The sequence below is a fragment of the Patella vulgata genome, chromosome 5 (genome assembly GCF_932274485.2).
Source record: "Patella vulgata chromosome 5, xgPatVulg1.2, whole genome shotgun sequence".
NCBI lineage: Eukaryota > Metazoa > Mollusca > Gastropoda > Patellidae > Patella > Patella vulgata.
The window spans coordinates 34,268,851-34,290,417 of record NC_065883.2 but is presented as its reverse complement, the minus strand read 5'-3'; the positions used below and the strand labels follow the sequence as shown (position 1 = coordinate 34,290,417).

The following is a 21,567-nucleotide window of genomic DNA, read 5'->3' as shown; positions in this document are numbered from 1 at the left end:
GGTCACAATTTTTTCCGATTTTAAAAACCGTTTAAATATATCCCCATTCCACCATAATGAAGGTTGAATTCGAATTTCGGGGAAATTGAAATGAAACTGCCCAACAAAATGGCCACTCTTTGTACGCAAATTGTGTAAAAGTATGTATGACGAAGGTTGTGGACTCTCTAGAGGTCACAATTTTTATCCGATTTTGATGAAACTTGAAATGTATGTTCATAACCCAGAATGGTTAGTACGTGCGCGCTGTATCATAAAGTCTGTCATTGGGTCAACTGGCGTGGTTTCGATTCTCCGGTTGTACGTGTAAAGGAGTAGGGTCGCCTGTCCAACCTCGTGGGTTTTCTCCGGGCCCTCCGGTTTAATCCCACTGCTAAAGACCCCTACGCGCAAGCGAATTATGGAAATAAAATTGAACCATATGTTAGTCCCGAAATGACCTAGTTTGTGTCGAGTGGACGTTAAACACCCTTTCTCTCTCTCTTCCTGGATTATGGCCCCTGATTGTACAAAAAATCATATGTTTTTAGCTTGTTCTCTGTCCATCTCTTGCAAAATGTGGGCGTATTTTGCATGGCAACCGCTTGTTTGTCTAAATAATAGAAATAAGATGAAATAGAATTAAAATTTACACTGAACAAATAAAGAAGTTGGATTATACATTGTCTTAATTGAAAAATTACATGAATAGAAGTTAGAAATTACATGAATAGAAATTAAAAATTACATGAACATAAGTTAGAAATTACATGATAGTACGTTAGAATTTTGAATCTAATATTTCCTTGGTAGTGCCAGTGAGAGTTCACCTACTTCCTGTAGTAACACTTAGGGTTTAGCACCCATGTCACATCCTGTATTGCATGGTGTCAAGCTTAAGGAAAGTAACAGGATTTGCATTTACCGTAAGAAAGTCATACAACGGTAAATCATCACGAGAGAGTAGCCTAAATATCCATTGCCTTAATATCCTCTGCCTTCATGCAGAAAGTTCTCCTAAAATGGGGATGTGTTCGTACCAACCTGGAATCAAAATGAACTGGTTCTTGAAAGAAATAATAAGAAGGAAACGCAAGTCCTCTTCCTGGTAAACTAATGATTAGAGAAGTAGGCAGGTGGTTCTGGGTAGCACAAGGCGTGGGATTTGATCAATTTTAATTTATTCAAAATTACAGAATATTAGAGATGTGAAATCTGCCATTGTCGCTAAACTAGCGGGGATATGGAACGGAAATTTAATAAAATGAGAATTAAATTCCCCCATTTTCCATACAGTTTCATATAAAGTTAAAGGGCCAAATTGAACAGTATGCTGAGTTTTCCTTATCGTTGGTCTAAATAATACTGTTCTGACAGGTGAAATCTATCAATAAACTCATTGAATTTTAGAATTATATACTGATAAAACATTGTGCGCTTCGTATCTGTGTAAAGTTGAGCCTTTTGTCAGTTTTCTGTTTCTTGTTTCGTGCTCTTGCTAAAAGTACCAATCTAGGAATAGATAAAAAGAACAGCCATGCAGTTAAAGGAGATAATTCGCTATTCTTTGGCACCTAGAAATGGACACAAATGGATCGCAACGCATATAATAATGTATTATGAATGTATTAAACTCGTTTACATTCAATTGTTTCTGTTTTTACTGTAATTTCTAAACTATGGTCAGCGAAATACGCGAAGAGTCCAAACTGAATAGCAGTCTTTGTCATCTGGTTATTCCAGTCTACACCGGTAGTATTCTCCTGTGGGATATGTTTAGCCTCGTGCATCGAGTCGCTTCATTACAAATGGCGCTCGAAAGCCAATTTTAAAATTACATGTCTGGTATTGTTTGTAATAGTGGTATCCATAGTAATTGAACGGTTGGATGCGGCTAGCCTACTTTGCAGTTGATTTATTCACGGGCTTGAATAGCAGAAAAAGGCGTTTCTTAGGGAGGCTCCTACATGGTAAGTTCTGTGCCTTCGTTGCTCGCTGACGACCGGCATGGGCGTCTGTAGATAGGAATTTTTTCAGGCATTACAGATCTCCCCCTCCCTTAACATAAATCGGGCTTGTACGCTTATGATTTCGAAGTGGAAGATCATATACAGGCCAAATAGGAACCACAAGAGCAATCCCTAGATTGCATTCTCCTCTATATTGTAAACTTGGTGGATTTAAATGGCCTTTTAATTTAAGTGGACAAAGCAACAATTTAGCTGCGTTATGGCATGCCTGGTAACACTGTCTGATTAAACCAAAAACTTATGATTAACGTACAACTGCCACAGATATACATGTACATGTACAAAACACGTGGACAGTGAAGTATAATGATATATCCGTTGTCAAAGACGATAAGATGTTTTCAAGCCCCTGAGCTAGAGGTATACGCTGCAAAAACCAAGATTCCCCATGTAGGTGCACATGGTTCAAGCAGATTGAAACACTGTAGAGGGGTCGGAGAAGTTCACCTATATATTTGGGCAGTGACGTCACTCAGACTAGGGGAACTGACAAGGATGTGACAGCCAGGATTTCTAAAGCTCGTACTGTCACAGCCAATGTGAAGAACCGACATTTACCCGGAGTCTAAACTCCAATTTTGTGGATCGAAGTCGTGGAGGTAAACCAAGGACATTGAACGCAAATTTATACGGGTATTCATAAGCATTTGTCTCCGGCGGATCCGTGCAAATAGTGGAGCAGATAAGAGCAATTTTGGGAAGAATCGTGCAAATTACGATACAAGCATCAAATTTGGCACAATTGTTCTCCAAGGGATACTATCCTAAATATGTTACACGTAAATAATTAAATCCGAGGGAATTGAACAATTAATATGGAAGCAGATTGCTATCTTGGTCTATGGAAACACGAATTGGAAACAATATATATATATATATATATATATATATAATATATATATATATAAAAGATGTCTCAGAGTGCTTTTCCTGTGAAAATATGTCTCTGAGTGTTTTTTAACAAGAAAATGTAGTTCAGCAGGCTTTAAAACATAGGAATCGACACTTAGATCACGCAAATCGGACAACTACAAATATTTCTAAGCAAAGCATCAACTTCGGGTGGCCATTTTGGCGGCCATCTTGGATTTTCAATTGGCCAATCGGGCAGATTTGATTAGTATCCCTTGGAGAACAGTTGTTCCAAATTTGATGCTTGTATCATCATTTGCACGATCCTGCTGTTATCTGCCCACTAAAAAGATGGCCATGGAAATTGCATCTCAAACATACTATAGCTACGAGAACGTATACCTTGAGATATATTGATGTGCTTGTTTTTAGCTACGATTGGGTGCTAAATCGCTAATATCAGGGACCTACAAGTTGACACAAATGGGTCGCAACGTATATAATAATGTAATATGAATGTAAATAAATTGATTTACATTCAATCGTTTCCGTTTTTACTCTAATTTCAAAGCAGTTATGTTCGGCGAAATACGCCTGAAGTCTCAATCCATTGGCAATCTCTAGCGTCTGGTTATTCCAGTCTACACCGGTAGTATTTATTGTGCATGTTCTCCAGATAAGAATATGAGGTCACCGTTTGACATGACTTGTGGAATATGTCTAACCTCGTTCTTCGAGTCGGTTGTTACAAATTGCGCTGAAACGCATTATGGTACACGGTTCGTGTACCAATCGTTATATGTTTATTTTGTCTTAAATATTGGATATCAAAAACCTATCCTTTTCCGGTAAGATCACAACACCAATGTTGATTAAAATTGACAAATAATTCGTGTTTTCATTGTCGAAGGTTTTGGATGATATTGAGTTAGAGGTTTAGCTACTTTAATTTCATTATTAATACACGTAACATCTTGAACAAAAATTAATTTTATACTATTAGAACTTATTAAACATACGCACCCCACTCTAGTGAAACAACTTTGATTTATCTGCAAATATTGTCAATAAATTAAATCAAGTGTTGTTTTTATCAAAATTGATACAGACATTCATAATTACCATGTATTATTCCTGGGCAACTCATATCTGGTTAGTACTTTGATTGGCTGTTGTACATGACACCCCGCCTTCATGATGTTAAATTTAAAATGCCGGAGAGCCAGGCTATTATCGCTTCGATTTAAAAAGACCTGATTTATACCTGTGTCAGGTATGCTGTTGAATGTGACAAAATGTTATGAATAACAATAATCATTTTTTTGATGAAAAATGTTGTCAATTTTGCTTACTGATTCTCGATGTGATCCCCGTCGGGGTGGCCGCATGGAACTATATAGCACCATCTCTTATCTCGAAACACGGAGGGTTGAGAGATGAGGATTCTTATCCAACGAGAAACCTGTGTGAATCCACGGATTGGAATACTTTGTGCTGACCTCTTGCAAGCATTAGAGTGGGAATCCATAAAGCAAATGAAACCAAGGAAGTCTAGTGGCGACCTGGAGAAAGACCATATTGGTATCTCAGGAGAATGATCAAAGAAAATTGCTTTAGATCGAGATCGATGGAAATCTATTGTAACGGCCCGATTTCAGTGGGAACGGATATAAGAAGAAAAAGGAGATATATAGTAAAGAGACAGTTTAGTTTCAACACAATTTTATTCAATAAACTGAATCGGATTGAACAACAGGCAAAAGCCTATTAAGTTCTCTCCATTTAAGACAGTGCAGTTAACCATCATAGTGTAATTTTTTCGGATACCTATGGTGGCTGATTGGTATCATGTCGTGATGTCGTGGTGTTGCCCTTCATAAGGCGACAACCCGACATCGCGTCATTTTAACCCGACATCACGACACCACGAAAATCCGACACCACGATAACCCGACATCACGACACAATGTCGCGTAAAAATGTCGTATTGTCGTGTTAAAATGTCGTGATATCGTGATGTCGGGTTGTCGCCTTATGAAGGGTGACACCACGACATAACGACATGATACCAATCAGCCACCATACGATACACACACACACACACACACTCACAACTGATATCAACCGCTGTATGCCCGCGCTAAAAATATCGTTCGAAAGAGAAAATAAATCCTATTACCTCAGACTAAGGAACATTTTGGTTAACGTAATATTTTGTTTTTTATTTATATCGTGTTCGAGCCAAATGAAATGAAATGGGGTTTAATGTCCTACTGTTCTGCTCCGAACTGGGCTAATGAAGACGGGCATACGCCATACAGTGTGCTATGAGAGAAATTTTGTCCGGACAGCGGCGAGAGAGAGAAATGGGGTTTAACGTCCACTCGACACAAACTAGGTCATTTCGGGACTAACACATGGTTCAATTTTATTTCAATAATTCGCTTGCGCGTAGGGGTCTTTAACAGTAGGATGAAACCGGAGGACCCGGAGAAAACCCACGAGGTTGGACAGGCGACTCTACTCCTTGCCACGTACAAGTTAACCGGGGATTCGAAACCACCGGACAGTGGCACCACGGCCTAATCTTATATCGAATTCCAACTGTCAAGGGATCTTTTACGTGCACGCCAATGTACACGGGACCTCGGTTTTTCGTCTCATCCGAAGGACTAGACAGCTGTCCTTGTCAGGCCCTCCGTTCTGCACCACTGACAAGGAGAAACCACCTCGGAAAATCCCGATGAACTTTCTCGGCCAATGCAGGGATCGAACACCCGACCTCCAGGATTTTTATGAACTGTGGCTAACTGTGGCTAAATTTTTACTGATGGTGTTATTTTTAAGTGACGTATTCAGGGTTATTTTGATTTTCCACTATTAACCACGCCCACTTGTTATTTTCGGTGCTAAACCACGTGCTATTTGATGACAGTTGTGCTCTATATTTAGAACTAGTCCAGTTAGATCACATGGCACAAACAATATGGCGACATACGGTTAGTTCTATGGAAGTTCGAGTTAGTTGTGGACTTATTTACCGTTTAGTATTCACTTATGTGTGAAAACTGTGCATAGTGAAAAATACAGCAATGACTTCTGTGAAAGTTGCAGTGAGGGTTCGTCCCATAAACCAACGGTTTGTATTATTAACATGAATTAGTGACACGTTCAATTTTTAGTGTGGTACATCCATAGAAATAAATGCTACGTTGTTCTGTCAGCCTATACAGTGTATTATCGATGAGTGTGTATTGGTAAAGCTTAAAACTTCGTGATTAAAAAGTGATATCATTATTACAGATAACTTGGATTAATATAGCTTGCTATCACAAATACTTGAATGGTTAATGATAAATTAAACTGTAAGTTAAGATAGGCATGACATTTATTGATTACCTAGGTGTGTATAGCAACATTATATGGATGCCTTGCATATGCCTCTGATCTATTTATTGGAAACTATTGATTTTTAACCAGGTGTGCACAGCACTATGATTTTCAGCATACTTTACTAACTAGTCATATACAATACATAATAAACAAAAAAAATATGCATGATTGTAGTATATTCTCCGTCAATTAGGTATTTAGAAAATATTATATGGCCTTGGGTGTAGCAGATTCGTCACATTCGTGGTGAACCGATAAATCTGAGATATTTAAGTATTGAGAATTTTGCGTTTGAAATTTGTGCTCTATTGTTATCTCTGTGGCCAACATATCATAACATTTATTTATGGGTGTATGCCGTATGGCTCTGTTATGAATGTAAAATGATTTATGCTAATTAATTATGTTAGATGAAATACCCGAACAGTCCAAATTCAACCTCAGGTATTTATGCCTGCTTAGTCCACTCCATTCTACACGTTTTTTTTTATTATTGTTCTGTTGTTTGTGAATCAGCCATTACTAATTACTTCGAGTCATACATGTACCTGCAACTGAAAGGACTAACTCCAATGCAAATACACGCCAACATGGTCTCCACTTTAGGGGATGATGTACAGTAAAGAAGTTAGCTGCAGAATTTAAGCGTTGCAGAGAGAGCCTTGATGAAGACCTGTGTCCTGGAAGGCCGCCAACAGCAACCATTCAAGAAAACATTACACGGTTGCATGACATGGTGATGGCTGATCAACGATTGACCATTCAACATATTGCCAGTGTTGTAGGCATCTCTCATGAGAGGGTTGAGCACATTATAGCCATCAAGTTTGGAATGACAAAAGTTTCTGCAAGATGGGTGCCAAAGCTCTTAACTGTGGATCAGAAACGTGTCAGATTCCTGACGTCCAGTGACAATCTGCGCTGTTTTGAAGCAGATCCTGATAATTTTTTAGTCAGATTTCTAACAATGGATGAGACTTGGATTCATCACTTTCATCCAGAATCCAAAATTCAGTCTTAACAATGGAAGCATCCAGAGTCACCAGCCCCACAAAAGGCCAAGTTGGTTCCTTTACTGGAAAGGTCATGGCTTCAGTCTTTTGGGATTTCAAGGGCATTCTGTTGATTAACTTACTTGAAAAAGGCCTGACTATCAGTCAATGGAAGATAGTATGCTGACCTACTGAGACAGTGGCATGTAGCTATCAAAGCTAAGCAAGGGGGAAAGCTCATTAAAGGCAAGACAATGCTCCTGTTCATAAATTGGTGATTGCCATGTCAGTGACCCATGATTGTGGCTTCAAACTCATTGACTATCCACCTTACTCACCGGATTTGGCCCCGTCAGACTTCCACATGTTTCCCAAAATGAACTAGACGGTTGTCATTTTCCTAGTAATGATGATGTCATATCAGCTGTGAGTGACATTTTTTATAGGGTGGCCGAAGAAAATTTCTTCCTGAATGGCATCCAGGCCTTGCAACATTGTTGGAAAAAGTGTGTACACCTGGAAGGGAACTATGTAGAAAAATAAATGAAAACAATTGTCTTTGTACAGGTCTTTCTTCGAAGATAGGCTTAGAACTTTTTAGCCAGCCCACGTAGTATCTATGTTGCCACAAAAACTTTGACAAGGGCATGAATTCATTTTCAGTGGTGAGCTTAGCCTGTTTAAAGAACAGAATACTTGCTGACAGTCTTTAATAATTAAGGGCATAATCATTTCATTAGCAATACAGATTTGATATACAGTATTTCCTAATATAACTGAAGAGGACAATGTGTCCTTCAATACCTCAAGATACCATATCAGATAGGAATGTAAGAAAAAAATAAATTCCTTTACACCTGTGATTGAAACTAAAAATTAAAAATGAATGGGATGTCTCTTAATTTATTGCTTCCTATTTATTTAACTTGGCAATGGTTTTTAAAATAACGGATATGTTTTCATTCTTTGAAACAAGTATAAAACAAGTGAATCGATGGATAACAGTTCACCATTTTTTGCAGAATTATGTTGTGCGACTCATGATGCTTGACAAATTGACAAGATTTCTGGTACAAAATAAGTCACATTTAAGTTCTACTTAAACATGCATTATGCAAGAGCATAATCTGCTTATTACAAGTCTTTCTTTAGGCCTGAAATGTTATCTAAATTATCAATTAGACATTAATTAACTTATCCAGACCATAATAAACTCTTGATGTCAAGGCTAGCCTTCAATGTTGGCTGGATTAGATTCTTATATGCCGCCAACGGCCGTTGATAATTAAATCAGAAAAGTGGATAATCGACACTATGCTGTTTATATTAATGATTTAAGTAATGATGACCGAGACTATGCAAAAATTTCACCCGCTTCTTTCTCGGCTCATAGTGGATCAATTTGACTGAAATTTTCAGCAAATTACCTTTACACTATCTAGTTTTTAACTATTATAGCGAGAACTGCCATCTCTTTATCTTATCTCCCATAATGTATCTTTAATTAAAATACAAACATTAATGTATTTAATATTTAAATTTCTTGTTAAATTTATGATCTGAATATGTATCACAGTTCAAGACATATGTAATTTTGTCATGTAGTTGCAAATCACAGCACCACTCATGATGTTATAAATATCAGTCAAAACTCAAATGTATTAAACAATAGGATGGGAGAGAATCGCAACCCCACGACGTCTGCAATCCTATACATAGAATCTCTGGAGTTTTAATGTCATCACATCATGATACTCTGAGGATATTTCAATGGACTAGTTATTGCTAGATTGCAAGACTTCAGAGTTTAAATTTGACAATTATATTAACTTTGAAGTTGCTAACTTATTCATCTTGTTCTCTAAAAATAATGAACCCAGCAATATTAAAATCATGCTGGAAATAGAATACACTAGTTTGCTGAAAAATTTGCTAAGATTTTAGGTGGAATATGTGAAAACAATAAAATGTTTGAATTTGTTTTTCTGATCCTTAACTTCATGAAAAATTTGTGTAAGCCTGCATTTTCTCCTGGATTAACCCATTTGGATAAACATGAATAAACTAGTTTAACCTGTAGCCTTATTATCAGACAGACAGATGGTACTATTACTCTTGTTACATATAACATCTATACTTAATAAACTTTACACACCATTGCTAATTACTTTTCAAGTCATAAATCATGATAAATGAATACTTATCATTTGTAATATGTCCCTGGGATTGATGACTGTTTGTATAAACTAATACAAATATAGAATGGTGTGAATTTTGTGTTTGCCAGAATTTGCATGTAATGTTTTGATTGTAGAAGTAATCAAAATATTTTCTGCTTGAATGTAAGCTTAATATTCCTTACTGTTTCAAACACTAAGCACAAGGAAAGTAAGCTTAGCAAAATGCATAATTGTTGCCAAGATGATGAAAATCAATCAATCATAACTTATGTTACTTTCACATTAATTTCTATTGATTTTATGCTACCATCTTTATTGTCTTAGAATTGTTAGTGAGTGATTGAAAGATATCTGATTTCTATCCATTAACATGAAGTTGGTATCTTATTTAACATTACAGAATTAAACTTACCTTTCTGCATTTCAAAAACTATCTGCCAGAATATTATACCACAAACTACGTTACTGCTACCCCAGCTCCCATATATTTATGACTAAATATTGTCTTGGATAAATGTTAATTTCAAACATTTCACTATAAAGTCTTTAAATTTATATTTATAAGAGAGTTGGATTTGGAGAGCAAGATTATTGTTAGCATGAGTGATGAAAAAACTACCATTAAAAATATTAGGGTAAGTCTTTATAGAGTATATTTATCTAGGTCAATAGATATCATAATATTCATATAGTTTTGATGTAAATTATAATCAAAAAGTTAATTAAGCCCATCCAGTAAAGAAATTAAGTATGCTTAAATCATTTAATGCATGTTTCAACTTGTAAATTATACTGTGAATTTTAAACCTATGTTTCCTTTTAACAGTAATTTGTCATTTATTTTTTTGCTGGGGATAACTTTTTGATTTGATATATCTCATAGTAGGTATAACAATTTATATGACATTCATTCTTTATATTATATTAAACTGGAAATAATTTTGAATGTATTTTGAAATATATTCAGTTTTACTTAGGCATTCATCAGCTTTAGTAAATTATATGTTTCTTTTGGAAATTCAAGAACTTTTAAATGTTATTGGAATTCTCCATATAGCTTGTACATACAGAAATAGACGGTCTGGAGTAGATTGTAGGTCAGAGTTCTACCCTGTTTTATAATCACCATCAGAAACAATTATTTGAAGCTTACATAAGCTCAAGTCTGGAGTGTGACAAAACAAACAGAAGTTTTGTGTCGTGTTTTTTTTTTTAACCATCTGTTACTTGCATGTGATTCTCAGACATCAGCCAAAGATGAAAAGTAATAGAGAGAGAGAGAAATGGGGTTTAACATCCACTTGACACAAACTGAAAAGTAATAAACTAACATAACATGTTACATCATCTCTTTATTAGAATCCATTTATAAAGACGACGGTATTGGGTATTGATGGTGATCTAGCAAGAGAACAACAAAGAAAAAAAGAATTCACATTCGACAAATCATTCTGGTCTGCCATTCCAACTGATAAACACTTTGCTACACAAGAAGAGGTATAAACCTTTGACAATATGTCCTTGGAAACCCCTTAATTTTAATATTATCCTATTACTGTGAGCAAAAGCATTTGTATTTTGCTAATAAGTTCCTCATGCAAGTAAAATGTCTAATTCCAAATAAAGTCTTCGCCTATTATATATTAAAGCTTAAAACATAATTATGAGCACCCCCATAAAACTTTTAATTAAACCAAAAATCTCTATAACATGGCCATTGTGTGCTGTTCATAGCCAGTTGCATATTAAAAAAAAAAAAAAATGATGACTTCTTCTAGGGGCCACGAAGAGCTGGCATACTTTCCTCCATCATAGGCCCAAAATCAGTGTGATCGATCTGGAAGTGCATTACCTCGATGAAAGCATGTGTCAGTCATGGACAACTGTAGTTCAGAGTTCAGACACTCCAACTGATTTGTCACTCTCTATTTAAATTGGCCAATGATATTCTCGTTTTTATTGTGCACAATCGGTCTTTCAAATTTTAAATTAAAGTTTCCAGTGGAATCTAATTTATATTAAACCATTGACAAAAATTAGTTGACGTTTTGTTTAAAATACTGTATTATTATCTCCAGTCAGACAAGCAAACAGTTCATACTGTTCATAGGCATAATTTTACTTTTCTGTTTAATGAATATCGCTAATATGTACTGAATTGGCTATGGATTAAAACCTTATGTCTGGAGTCTCTCTACTTGGTAAAATATCATCTAGTCGTACGCCTATGAAAGGGTTTGTTAGTATTTGGCAGAGCAGTATTACATATTGTTGTGTGGGAAGTGTTAATTAACCTGTTACAAGAGGGTGGTAGGAGACATGTTAGCAGTTTTAGAAATCAGTTGTTACACTTGATTTAAATGTTGTGACTGAATCTGGATAATATTATTAAATGTGTAGTATATGTGATAGTAACATAACTGTATACGTACAATTTCAGGTATTTTCAGCATTAGGTAAAGATGTTGTATCAGCAGCTTATGAAGGTTATAATGTATGTGTATTTGCATACGGTCAAACAGGATCAGGCAAAAGTTATACTATGATGGGAAGTGAGGTAAGAACTCTTCAATTTCTTAAAGAGTTTGGTGACAAGAATATATTCCCGAAATTAAGATGTTTTGCATTAACTTGTAGATTTTCAGTGTAAATATTTAAATGAGAGATGAATACTATATTATGATTTAGAAGATTAATCTTTACCAACTAAAGAATTACCCAAATTTGCAACCCAATTTATATCTAAAGTACATTAGATCAACCCTTTTTTGACTCGGCTTACAGTATATTGAAAGGAATATACTGATACTATTATTTAATACATATATAATAACATTTCAGGAGAATCCAGGCTTTATACCGCGATTTTGTAAGGTGAGTTACCGGTACTCTATTATATATTGTTATTTATAATATTGAGTAATCCCCGAGAATGGTTTATAATATGTAGGCTGATTGCATTCAGTGGTTATTCTAATAATTTTATTTACATTTATTGTGTGTCATAAAAGTATACTGATATAATCTTAAGTAAAGTAAATAGATCATATATAATGCCCTTAAGGAGAAAAAGTTAACTATGCTCTCATTAATCTATATACTGTACATAATGAATAATATTTATACCCTATAAGAAATAATATGTATATATATATATAGTGATAGTTTATCTAAATTTTATATACTTTATGCTTATAAGTTGATGTGTAAGATTTAAAGTGTGAACAAATTTAATTGATGAGTTTATTATTCATGATTAACAAAGTTGCCTTGGGTTTACTTAATGTCAGGTCACATTTTAGTTAAAATGGCATGTTTTTATACGCCCACATTTTCATGTGGACGTATATTGTCGTCGCCTCTGTCCGTCCGTCTGGACGTCCGTCCACAATTGTTTGTGAATTTTCATCCGATTTCACCGAAACTTGAAATATAGGTTCATCACCCTAAGATCTCGGTTCCTTTCGATATTGGCATGTATCGGACTGTAACTTCATGGATTATGGCCCCTAATTGTACAAAAATCACGTTTTTAGCTTGTGAACACTGTAGAGGTCACAGTTTTTATCCGATTTAGTTTAAACTTGAAATGTATGATTAGAACCCACAGATCTCGGTTCCTTTCGATATTCGCGCATATCAGAACGTAACTTCCTGAATTATGGCCCCTGATTGTACGAAAAATCGCGTTTTTAGCTTGTGGACCATATAGAGGTCATAATTTTTATCCGATTTAAAAAAACGTATTATTTTATCACCGTTACACCCTAAGGACGGCTGAGTATGAATTTCGTGAAAATCGGCCCCAAACTGACAGACAAAATGGCCGCCTCTCGTTCTCAAATAGCATAAAAATATGGTATATCAAGGTTGTGTACCCTATAGAGGTCACAATTTTTATCCGATTTTGTTGAAACTTGTAATGTAAGTTTATAACCCAAAGATCGTGGTTCCTTTCGATATTCGCGCATATTGGACTGTAACTTCCTGAATTATGGCTCCTGATTGTACGAAAAATCGCGTTTTTAGCTTGTGGACACTATAGAGGTCATAATTATTATCCGATTTAAAAAAAAACGTATTATTATATCACCGTTACACCCTAAGGACGGCTGAGTATGAATTTCGTGAAAATCGGTCCAAAACTGACAGACAAAATGACCGCCCTTCGTTCTCAAATAGCATAAAAGTATGGTATATCAAGGTTGTGGACCCTATAGACGTCACAATTTTAATCCTATTTTGATAAAACTTGAAATGTAAGTTTATAACCCAAAGATCTCGGTTCCTTTCGATATTCGCACATATCGGAACGTAACTTCCTGAATTATGGCCCCTGATAGTACGAAAAATCACGTTTTTAGCTTGTTGACCCTATAGAGGTCATAATTTTTATCCGATTTAAAAAAACGTATTATTATATCACCGTTACACCCTAAGGACGGCTGAGTTCAAATTTCGTGAAAATCGGCCCAAAACTGACAGGCAAAATGGCCACCCTTCGTTCTCAAATAGCGTAAAAATATGGTATTTCAAGGTTGTGGACCCTAAAGAGGTCACAATTTTTTATCCGATTTTGTTGAAACTTGAAATATAAGTTTATAACCCAAAGATCTCGGTTCCTTTCGATGTTCGCGCATATCGGACCGTAACTTTCTAAATTATGGCCCCTGATTGTACGAAAAATCACTTTCTTTTTAGCTTGTTCTCTATCCATCTCTCGAAAATGTGGGCGTATCCTGCCTGGCAGCCGCTGGTTTATCTATTACTATGGTATTGTCAGTTAACCATCTTTACATTAATTTCATGCCTCAAATAGATAATACTTTATGAATTTTCTAATCTATTAGGAGTTAAATTAACATTAACTGATAGGTTATCATAGGTCTTATATAAAACAGGTCTTCACACAAGTGTTATAATGATAAACAGTATGTCCTTCCTGTCAAGGAAAGGGGATTAAAACTCTTAATGATTATACCAGGATTCTGGTTTTGATACGGCTAAAACACAGCATCCGGTATTTGTGACAATATGTCTCATCAGGGTGAAAAAATAAATTGCCTTGCAGTTCTAACTATCAATAGTTCAATATTTTGGTCATTAAAATTTATACTTTTTATGCTTCAGCAACTGTAGTGTCCGTAACCTTTAAAAAGTGAAAAAAATCAACTTCAAATGAATAAAAATATTTTAGATTTTAAAATTGCACATTTCAAAAGTGAAATAATATTACTGAAGGTCACATTTTTATTGTAAGTTTTCAGTGTTTCTCATGCAATTGTACACTCTGATTCTGAAAATTTGACAGAAACACATGTTTTTGTAATTTAGTCATCCCTTAATAGACTGCCTATTTGTATAATTCAACTATCAAAATTTATTATAGGACATGTTCTATAAGCATGCATTTATGTCCTTTCCCAAAAAGTCACAGAAAATATATTAATTTGAGTTTCAAAATATAATTTATTGAAGTGAGACAGCATAACACATAAAATGACCATTTTTGGGACATGTTTATTGCCATAACTCAACAACGAAGATATATATTGACTTGAAATTTGGTGGTCATTAGGAGAGGCCATTATTACAAATGTTGAATAAAAGAAATGGACTGTAAATTCTGGAAGTTGTTTCCAAACTGTATATAACATAAAATTGAAAACTGGACAAATACTGTGTTTTAGCCGATAGTATTTGCTAGTTTTTACTGAATGGCAGTGAATGTTTAATCCAAATGATTATCTATTTCAAAGATTTTAATCTTAAAAGTTGTACCACATTAATAAAGTTACATTCATATTTTAAAGACTTCAATATGGCTTTATAGATTGAGAAATTCTAAGAATTATCATATGCTTTGGAAAAAATAACAGGTATCAGATAAACAATATACACAAAAGTATTAACCAGTTGTCAAAATTTTAGAGTGGGATCCCTCGTTATTATACACAGTATTGTTTATGTACATTAAATACAGAGCTAACTATTCTTGCTATAATATTTCAAAAATAGACAATGAAAAATTAATATATTGAAAATTTCAGTCAAATTACTTTATTCTGTGCAAAGTTATGAGCGTTTGACCAAATGTTATATGGATTGTTTATCATCCTAGCAAAGGTACTTGACAATTGAGACTAAGAGTCTTAATCGTAATTGTCTTCTTTATTGTTAAACTCTTAAATGACTGCAGCATTCTAATTTACGTATAATCAGAGTCAGCCGGTGGCCCAGAGAGTTGATCATGGGCTTGTCGTGTTAATAAATGTTTAAATATTAATTTATAGAATGTTTTGAAGCCAGATAAAAGACCTGCAGTAAGCAGATTTAGCTCTTATGTAGGCCTAATGCATCTTTAATTATATTCGAGTTATGTTGTTGTGATTAAAAATGACATTGTATTATAAGTGTTGTATTTTTGTTCTTACATTCTAATTTCTATAGTTTATGTTGTTGGGTAGTTGAACTGTATTGACTATTACCTGACAAATAACTGGTAGTCCAAAATTAATCTGTTTTATTTCAATACACTTAAGATCTCTTATATTTGGTTACAGGAATTATTTTCCAGAATGACAGATGATAATACAAGTTATAAAACTGAAGTCAGGTACAGTAATATACTTGTAGGGTCAAAGTAATGAAAAAAATGGGCCAACCTTAAAAAAATTGCAAGAAAACGTTCTATGGTTGTTTCCTTTAGTATATATGGTCTAGACAACCACATATCAAAAGTTCGAATTTTACATAAGGATCAGGTTTTGTGTCAAAATATACGTTTTCGAGGTAGCTGAATCCATTTTTGTACATATTTTGGTGATTAATTGATTCCCTGTGTCTCTATAGGAGAAATTCCAATTAGGGATTTAGATTACAGATTAGGGAATGGAGGTTAATGATACTCCTACCTTAAAGCTAATACAATGACATTCATCGAGTATCAACTAAATTTCATTTGGAGTGTCGCACAGCTCACTGTGGTAGCGGTGTATGGGTATGTCGACTGGGGACACTCCCAGGTGACTGTGGATGCTGATCATGCCTATTGAAGCACGTTGCCAATTTAATTCTCAAACTGATTAAATGTTGCGACACGATGGATACAGTATCACCTGTTTGTCATATATGCAGTGAACCATTTGATAATGATCTGCCCAACATTATTTTGGAAATAACGGGTATTGGGAGCGTCAATAAGGTGGCTAACCGAGCTAAGCTGAGAAATTATAGTCGTGATTTCAAGCTTGGTGAAAAATACTATGTGGAATGTCGCAACTTTCATTATTGCACAATGTTGTAACGCTATTGAAGTGGAGGAGCCTGTATCAAGGTCTAGACAGTCTGAGGTGCCAAAATTAATTTTTGCGCACCGTTGTCTTTTACATGGTCTGTAAGAAAGACTAGCAGACGGTCCATTACAACAGATATAACCAGTGACTGTTGCTACAACGCCTACTTTTTAGACATGCCAAGACTGGACATATGACGTCTGGACATTAATCTAGTGTCAAGATGACACTCTTTAATTACTTGCACACCTAACATATTTATAAAGCATCTAGCATTGAAATTGTTCATCACTCTGTGTAACCTAAGCAAAAAATCTCATTGCAGAGGCGTGCTCTCATAAATGCAAAAACAAAAGAAACTGGAAATGGTTGATAACGCTCAAATCCGATGAGATTTCCTACCATGTGCGCTGTATCATAAGACCTGTCATTGAGTCAACTGGCGTGGTTTTGAATCCCTGGTTGTACGTAACAAGGTGTAGGGTCGCCTGCCAACCTCATGGGTTTTCTCCGGGTCCTCCGGTTTCCTCCCACTGCTAAAGACCCCAACGCGCAAGCGAATTATTGAAATAAAATTAAACCATATGTTAGTCCCGAAATGACCTAGTTTGTGTCGAGTGGACATTAAACCCAATTTCTCTCTCTCTCTACCAGGGTATAGTGAAGCGAGCGTGGGTGACTGTATGCCACCCCCCTCCCATTCCGAAAATGTGTCATCGAATTTCGACAAAGTTACCTTAAATACTCAAGGAAATGCCCACCTAAAGAAATCATTGTGGCCCCTTTTTCTGCTGCCCTTCCCTTGTTCCAACCTCATCCAGAGATACTAAAAATCAATCACACTCAATGTACGTACAGAATATGTCCGTTTTTCATGATTTCCACAGATGACTTCCAGAATAGATTTCACAGCCGGAATAATATTTCCACAATATTCAGAATCAATTAATTTGTCTTAGTTTTATTTATTTATCTAAATGAATACAGGTAAACTGCAACACGGGCAACGGGAACGTTTTTCTGGTTAGCACACTCAAGGCCAATACGCTGACCGTGACCATGATTTCTAATCTGTAACCAGTAACTTGATCGTCTTCTCGTTCTTGGGGTTGTCAGTCTACTTTCAATTCTACCCCCTACCCCTCCCCTCATTTGGGAACAGAATCGAATGAAACTTGGCAAGTACCCTTTGTAAGGAATGCCAGTCCCTGTTGATACTTGTTTTTCTTTACCCACGGATCTTTTAGTTCTTGATTGCAGCTAACTATGTTCATGTTCATATCTTTAGGACTTAATCAAAATCCCTTAACCAAGTGTCAATGTATGGTATGTCATGGCTCACACAGACACCAAATCGATTCTACCATGTGCCACAGAACTCAAAGTGCCCTAACTTTGGTCTGTCTACCCTCATTCGGAGGCCCTAGCAAATCCTTGGCTCATTGTTGAACTTAGTCATGACTTTACACCAAGTTTTATTATGTCCTTAGTTTTCTGCCATTGAAATTTTTATCTCCGCTCATTATTGAACTTTGGTCAGGGATCTTAATTGGCTCATTATTGTCGGCCTCCAATACCCGTTCTCTTTCCATCATTTTCGGAATGGCGATAGGCAGTTTATTATCAAATAGTTCACTGCATATCGGGATCCATCTGTGTCGCATTATTTGAATCATTTTGTGAAATAAATTTGATGTGTGCTTCAATAGGTTTGGTCATCTTGGCTCCACTGTCGATGTTGGTGATCGAACACAGTGAGCAGCTACGATGCTTCCGCAATGAGCAGTGGTCGACCAAAGAGTCAAAATGAAATTTAGTTGATGCGTGATGAAGGCAATAGTATTAGATCTGAGGCAGACTCAACCTCTCTTAATCCCCAAATCTCCAATGGGATTTCCACGTATTTTGACCCAGGGGAACCAGTTAATTACCAAAATAAGTCGAAAATGGAATCAGCTGCCTCAAAAACGTATTTTTTGACACCAAATGTGGTCATTGAATTTGAATTTTCTCGCCAAAACTGGCCTCCATCTGGAGTTATTGCCCAATATTGACTTCGCGGTATAATTATTCACCAAAATGTGCATGGAAATGGATTCAGCTACCCCGAAAGGATACATTTTGATGGCAAGCTCGATCATATTATGATAATTGTATACAAATTGACATTTTCCAGTCAAAACCGGCGGCCATTTTGAATTTTGGCCAATTTGACCCATTTTGGCACGGATTTCAGACTGGGACTTTTTTTTGGTGATAATGTACTCTAGACTGACCATAAATCGTGGTCGGCACTTCTATTGCAGCAATTGTCTGCACTTTTGCTATCCATCCATCTAAAACTTCAAATGAAATGGCTAACAAAACATCAGAAAGGAAAAATTTTCGTCGTGACGTCATAATGACCCCTTATAACGCCACGTGGAAACACTGAACAACACTCACAGAGTGATGAATTTCTAAGACGTTGCTTTTATGATAGCATTTGCTTACCCCTAAGCCTTCTCAAACAACAGCTTTGATAGAATATGAGCAGAAATAATCAGGATTTTGGTCCAATGGCGGCCATTTTGTTTGACGTCATATTTAGACCCTTTACGGTAGCTCAATTTCAGACAACTTTTGATATGTTGTTCTCTGGACCAAATACTATAAGAAAATGCAATAAAACAATTTCTTGCAATTTTTTAAGGGTTATTCTGCAATTTGACTCTACTATATACATCAATTTATCTGGTGCAAATCTAAGGACTCTGAGGCTTCTGGATTTAGCTGAGAATGGTGAACCAATTCACTTTGTAGCTTTAAGGCAATTTTACCAATATTCTTCCATTTTTAAACCTATAAAATGAAAATAAGTTTGGAAATTCAGGTTTGCTTTGGTAAGATGTTTGTGATGGAGGCATTCGCAGTTCAGACTAAATAAGATTATGACGTTATGTTATGGTATAAATGCATTTATTGCTATGACTTTCATTTCAGTTATTTAGAAATTTATAATGAAAAAGTTCGAGATTTATTAAAGATACCTAGCCATAGTAATCAGATTGTTCATAGTTTACGAGTCAGAGAACATCCTAAAGAAGGTCCATATGTACAAGGTCAGTTTATTTATTAATATACTGGTAATACTTACAATAAATCTACGGTATTTTTTGGTGTATTAGGTGCACTTTTTTTTACCAGATATTTTTATTTATAGAAGGGGTGTGCCTAATACATAGTATTAAGCAAATCTAGGCTTTTACCTCTGTCAACATCGAAGTCTAAAGTTGATGATGTCGATATTTTTCATACAGTAAAGATGGCGGCCATTTCAGCTACCGTTATTCTCTATATAAACAATAGCAGTTCAGTGTTAACAGGGTTTAAAATATCTGCAAAATTATTGTTAATATTTCTGCCATTCCGTATAATGTGTACCGGCACTGTTAGCAATTACCGGCAATCCAAACAGTGTCCTGTTTAATAGTGTTGTCAGTCAAGTTGCCAAAAAGGCGGGAATTATGACAGACAAGCATTTTCATTGGCTTTTAGAACGGTAACGTCCATTGAACACACGCTTAGTACACCGTAGGCCGTTATTATTGTCTTTTACAGTGACAGCATTAAGGGGCGGGATTACAGTTAAACATCTGTCATTAACATATTCAACCAATTCTTTCTCAATTCGTGGATAATGTGCGGCCCTCTGTCTATTTGCTTTTTTACTTGGTTTCATGTCACTAAGTTTCCCCTTCATAGCCCTCCAACGTCTTGCTTTTGACTCACCCAAACTAAGTTCCCGATCCGCGGCCCCATTACCGTGCGCTTCAGTGTAACTAATCATCCTCAAATTTTCCTTAGCTGTATAAGCGGTTCGTCTCTTAGCCATTCTGAATAAACAATTTTTAAGAATTGAGGTGTTTTCGTTGAGCAAAACTGTGTTATAATTTTAACAAATAACCGTTTTAAGTTATCGAAAGTTTTTATACAACATCAACATAGATTCAGTGATTGATCCATTGTTATAATTTACCGGTATAGTTAATTATCTACTAGTGAGTTGTCAACGTATACTTTATGAAGTTGTTTGTAGTTCACAAAATCATTGTTTCTTTGATTGGTATTAAAAATGCTATTGTATTATGTTACTGATAGATCTAAATGGCTACAGTCTAGGTATTGTCATGACGCGTGTAGTGGGTGGGGCAATGGGTGCTATCGTTTGATTGTCAGTTGTTTGCATAGCTTGAAGTAAACTAGAATTGTTCTCTTTTACTAATAGTCAGGATTTAAGTTGTGAGTAACTGATCATGAGAAATTGTTTCTACAATTATTATTTAATTTGTTTATCATCAATACCTACAGTATTCATTTATCACAGCCAATTGCTTGAGATTTAACAGGATGTAATAGACGGCCATGTTTGTTGTGAGTGGGACTTGAACGACAATTGACGACCGTATTTGCACCAGAATTACCGTTTAAAGTTCTGCAATAATGCAATTGAAAGTTATAATTAATATAAAGTTTTATGCAATTGAAAACAAATGTATATAGAGCTTTTTATTTCATAAACACACATTTATATTTTATTGATATTTGCTTTAAAACATTACATAAAGTACCTTTAATATTTAGGTCATTTTACATGACATTAACAATGCCTGACTGATGAATCTTTCTGTCGATTAGAATAATAAAAATTGCAATCCTGTATATATTATTAAAAGATGTATGCCTCTATTTTTTTAACCTTGAAATGGATAAAAATGGTTCTAAAAGATCATATTAATGTAAAATGAATGTATGTAAAGTGATTTACATTCAATTTGTGAAAAAAATATTGTAATTTCTAATCAAT

General features: G+C 35.4%; 2 protein-coding genes across 2 annotated transcripts in view; one reads left to right on the top strand and one right to left on the bottom strand.

Moving 5' to 3' along the window:
- LOC126821268 (cyclin-dependent kinase 2-interacting protein) overlaps window positions 1-9,992 on the bottom strand; it is a 45,777-nt gene extending 35,785 nt beyond the window's left edge. Inside the window, exon 1 of the mRNA XM_050549669.2 lies at window positions 9,839-9,992. The gene's annotated coding sequence lies outside the window, so the exon portion shown is untranslated. The remainder of the gene's footprint in view (window positions 1-9,838) is intronic.
- Window positions 5,853-21,567, top strand: part of LOC126821250 (kinesin-like protein KIF16B) — a 47,586-nt gene continuing 31,871 nt past the window's right edge. Inside the window, exons 1-7 of the mRNA XM_050549636.2 lie at window positions 5,853-6,000; window positions 9,992-10,061; window positions 10,786-10,923; window positions 11,867-11,983; window positions 12,268-12,300; window positions 15,990-16,042; window positions 19,704-19,822. Of these exons, the coding sequence (XP_050405593.1) occupies window positions 5,954-6,000; window positions 9,992-10,061; window positions 10,786-10,923; window positions 11,867-11,983; window positions 12,268-12,300; window positions 15,990-16,042; window positions 19,704-19,822 (577 nt within the window). The 5' untranslated portion in view covers window positions 5,853-5,953. The remainder of the gene's footprint in view (window positions 6,001-9,991; window positions 10,062-10,785; window positions 10,924-11,866; window positions 11,984-12,267; window positions 12,301-15,989; window positions 16,043-19,703; window positions 19,823-21,567) is intronic.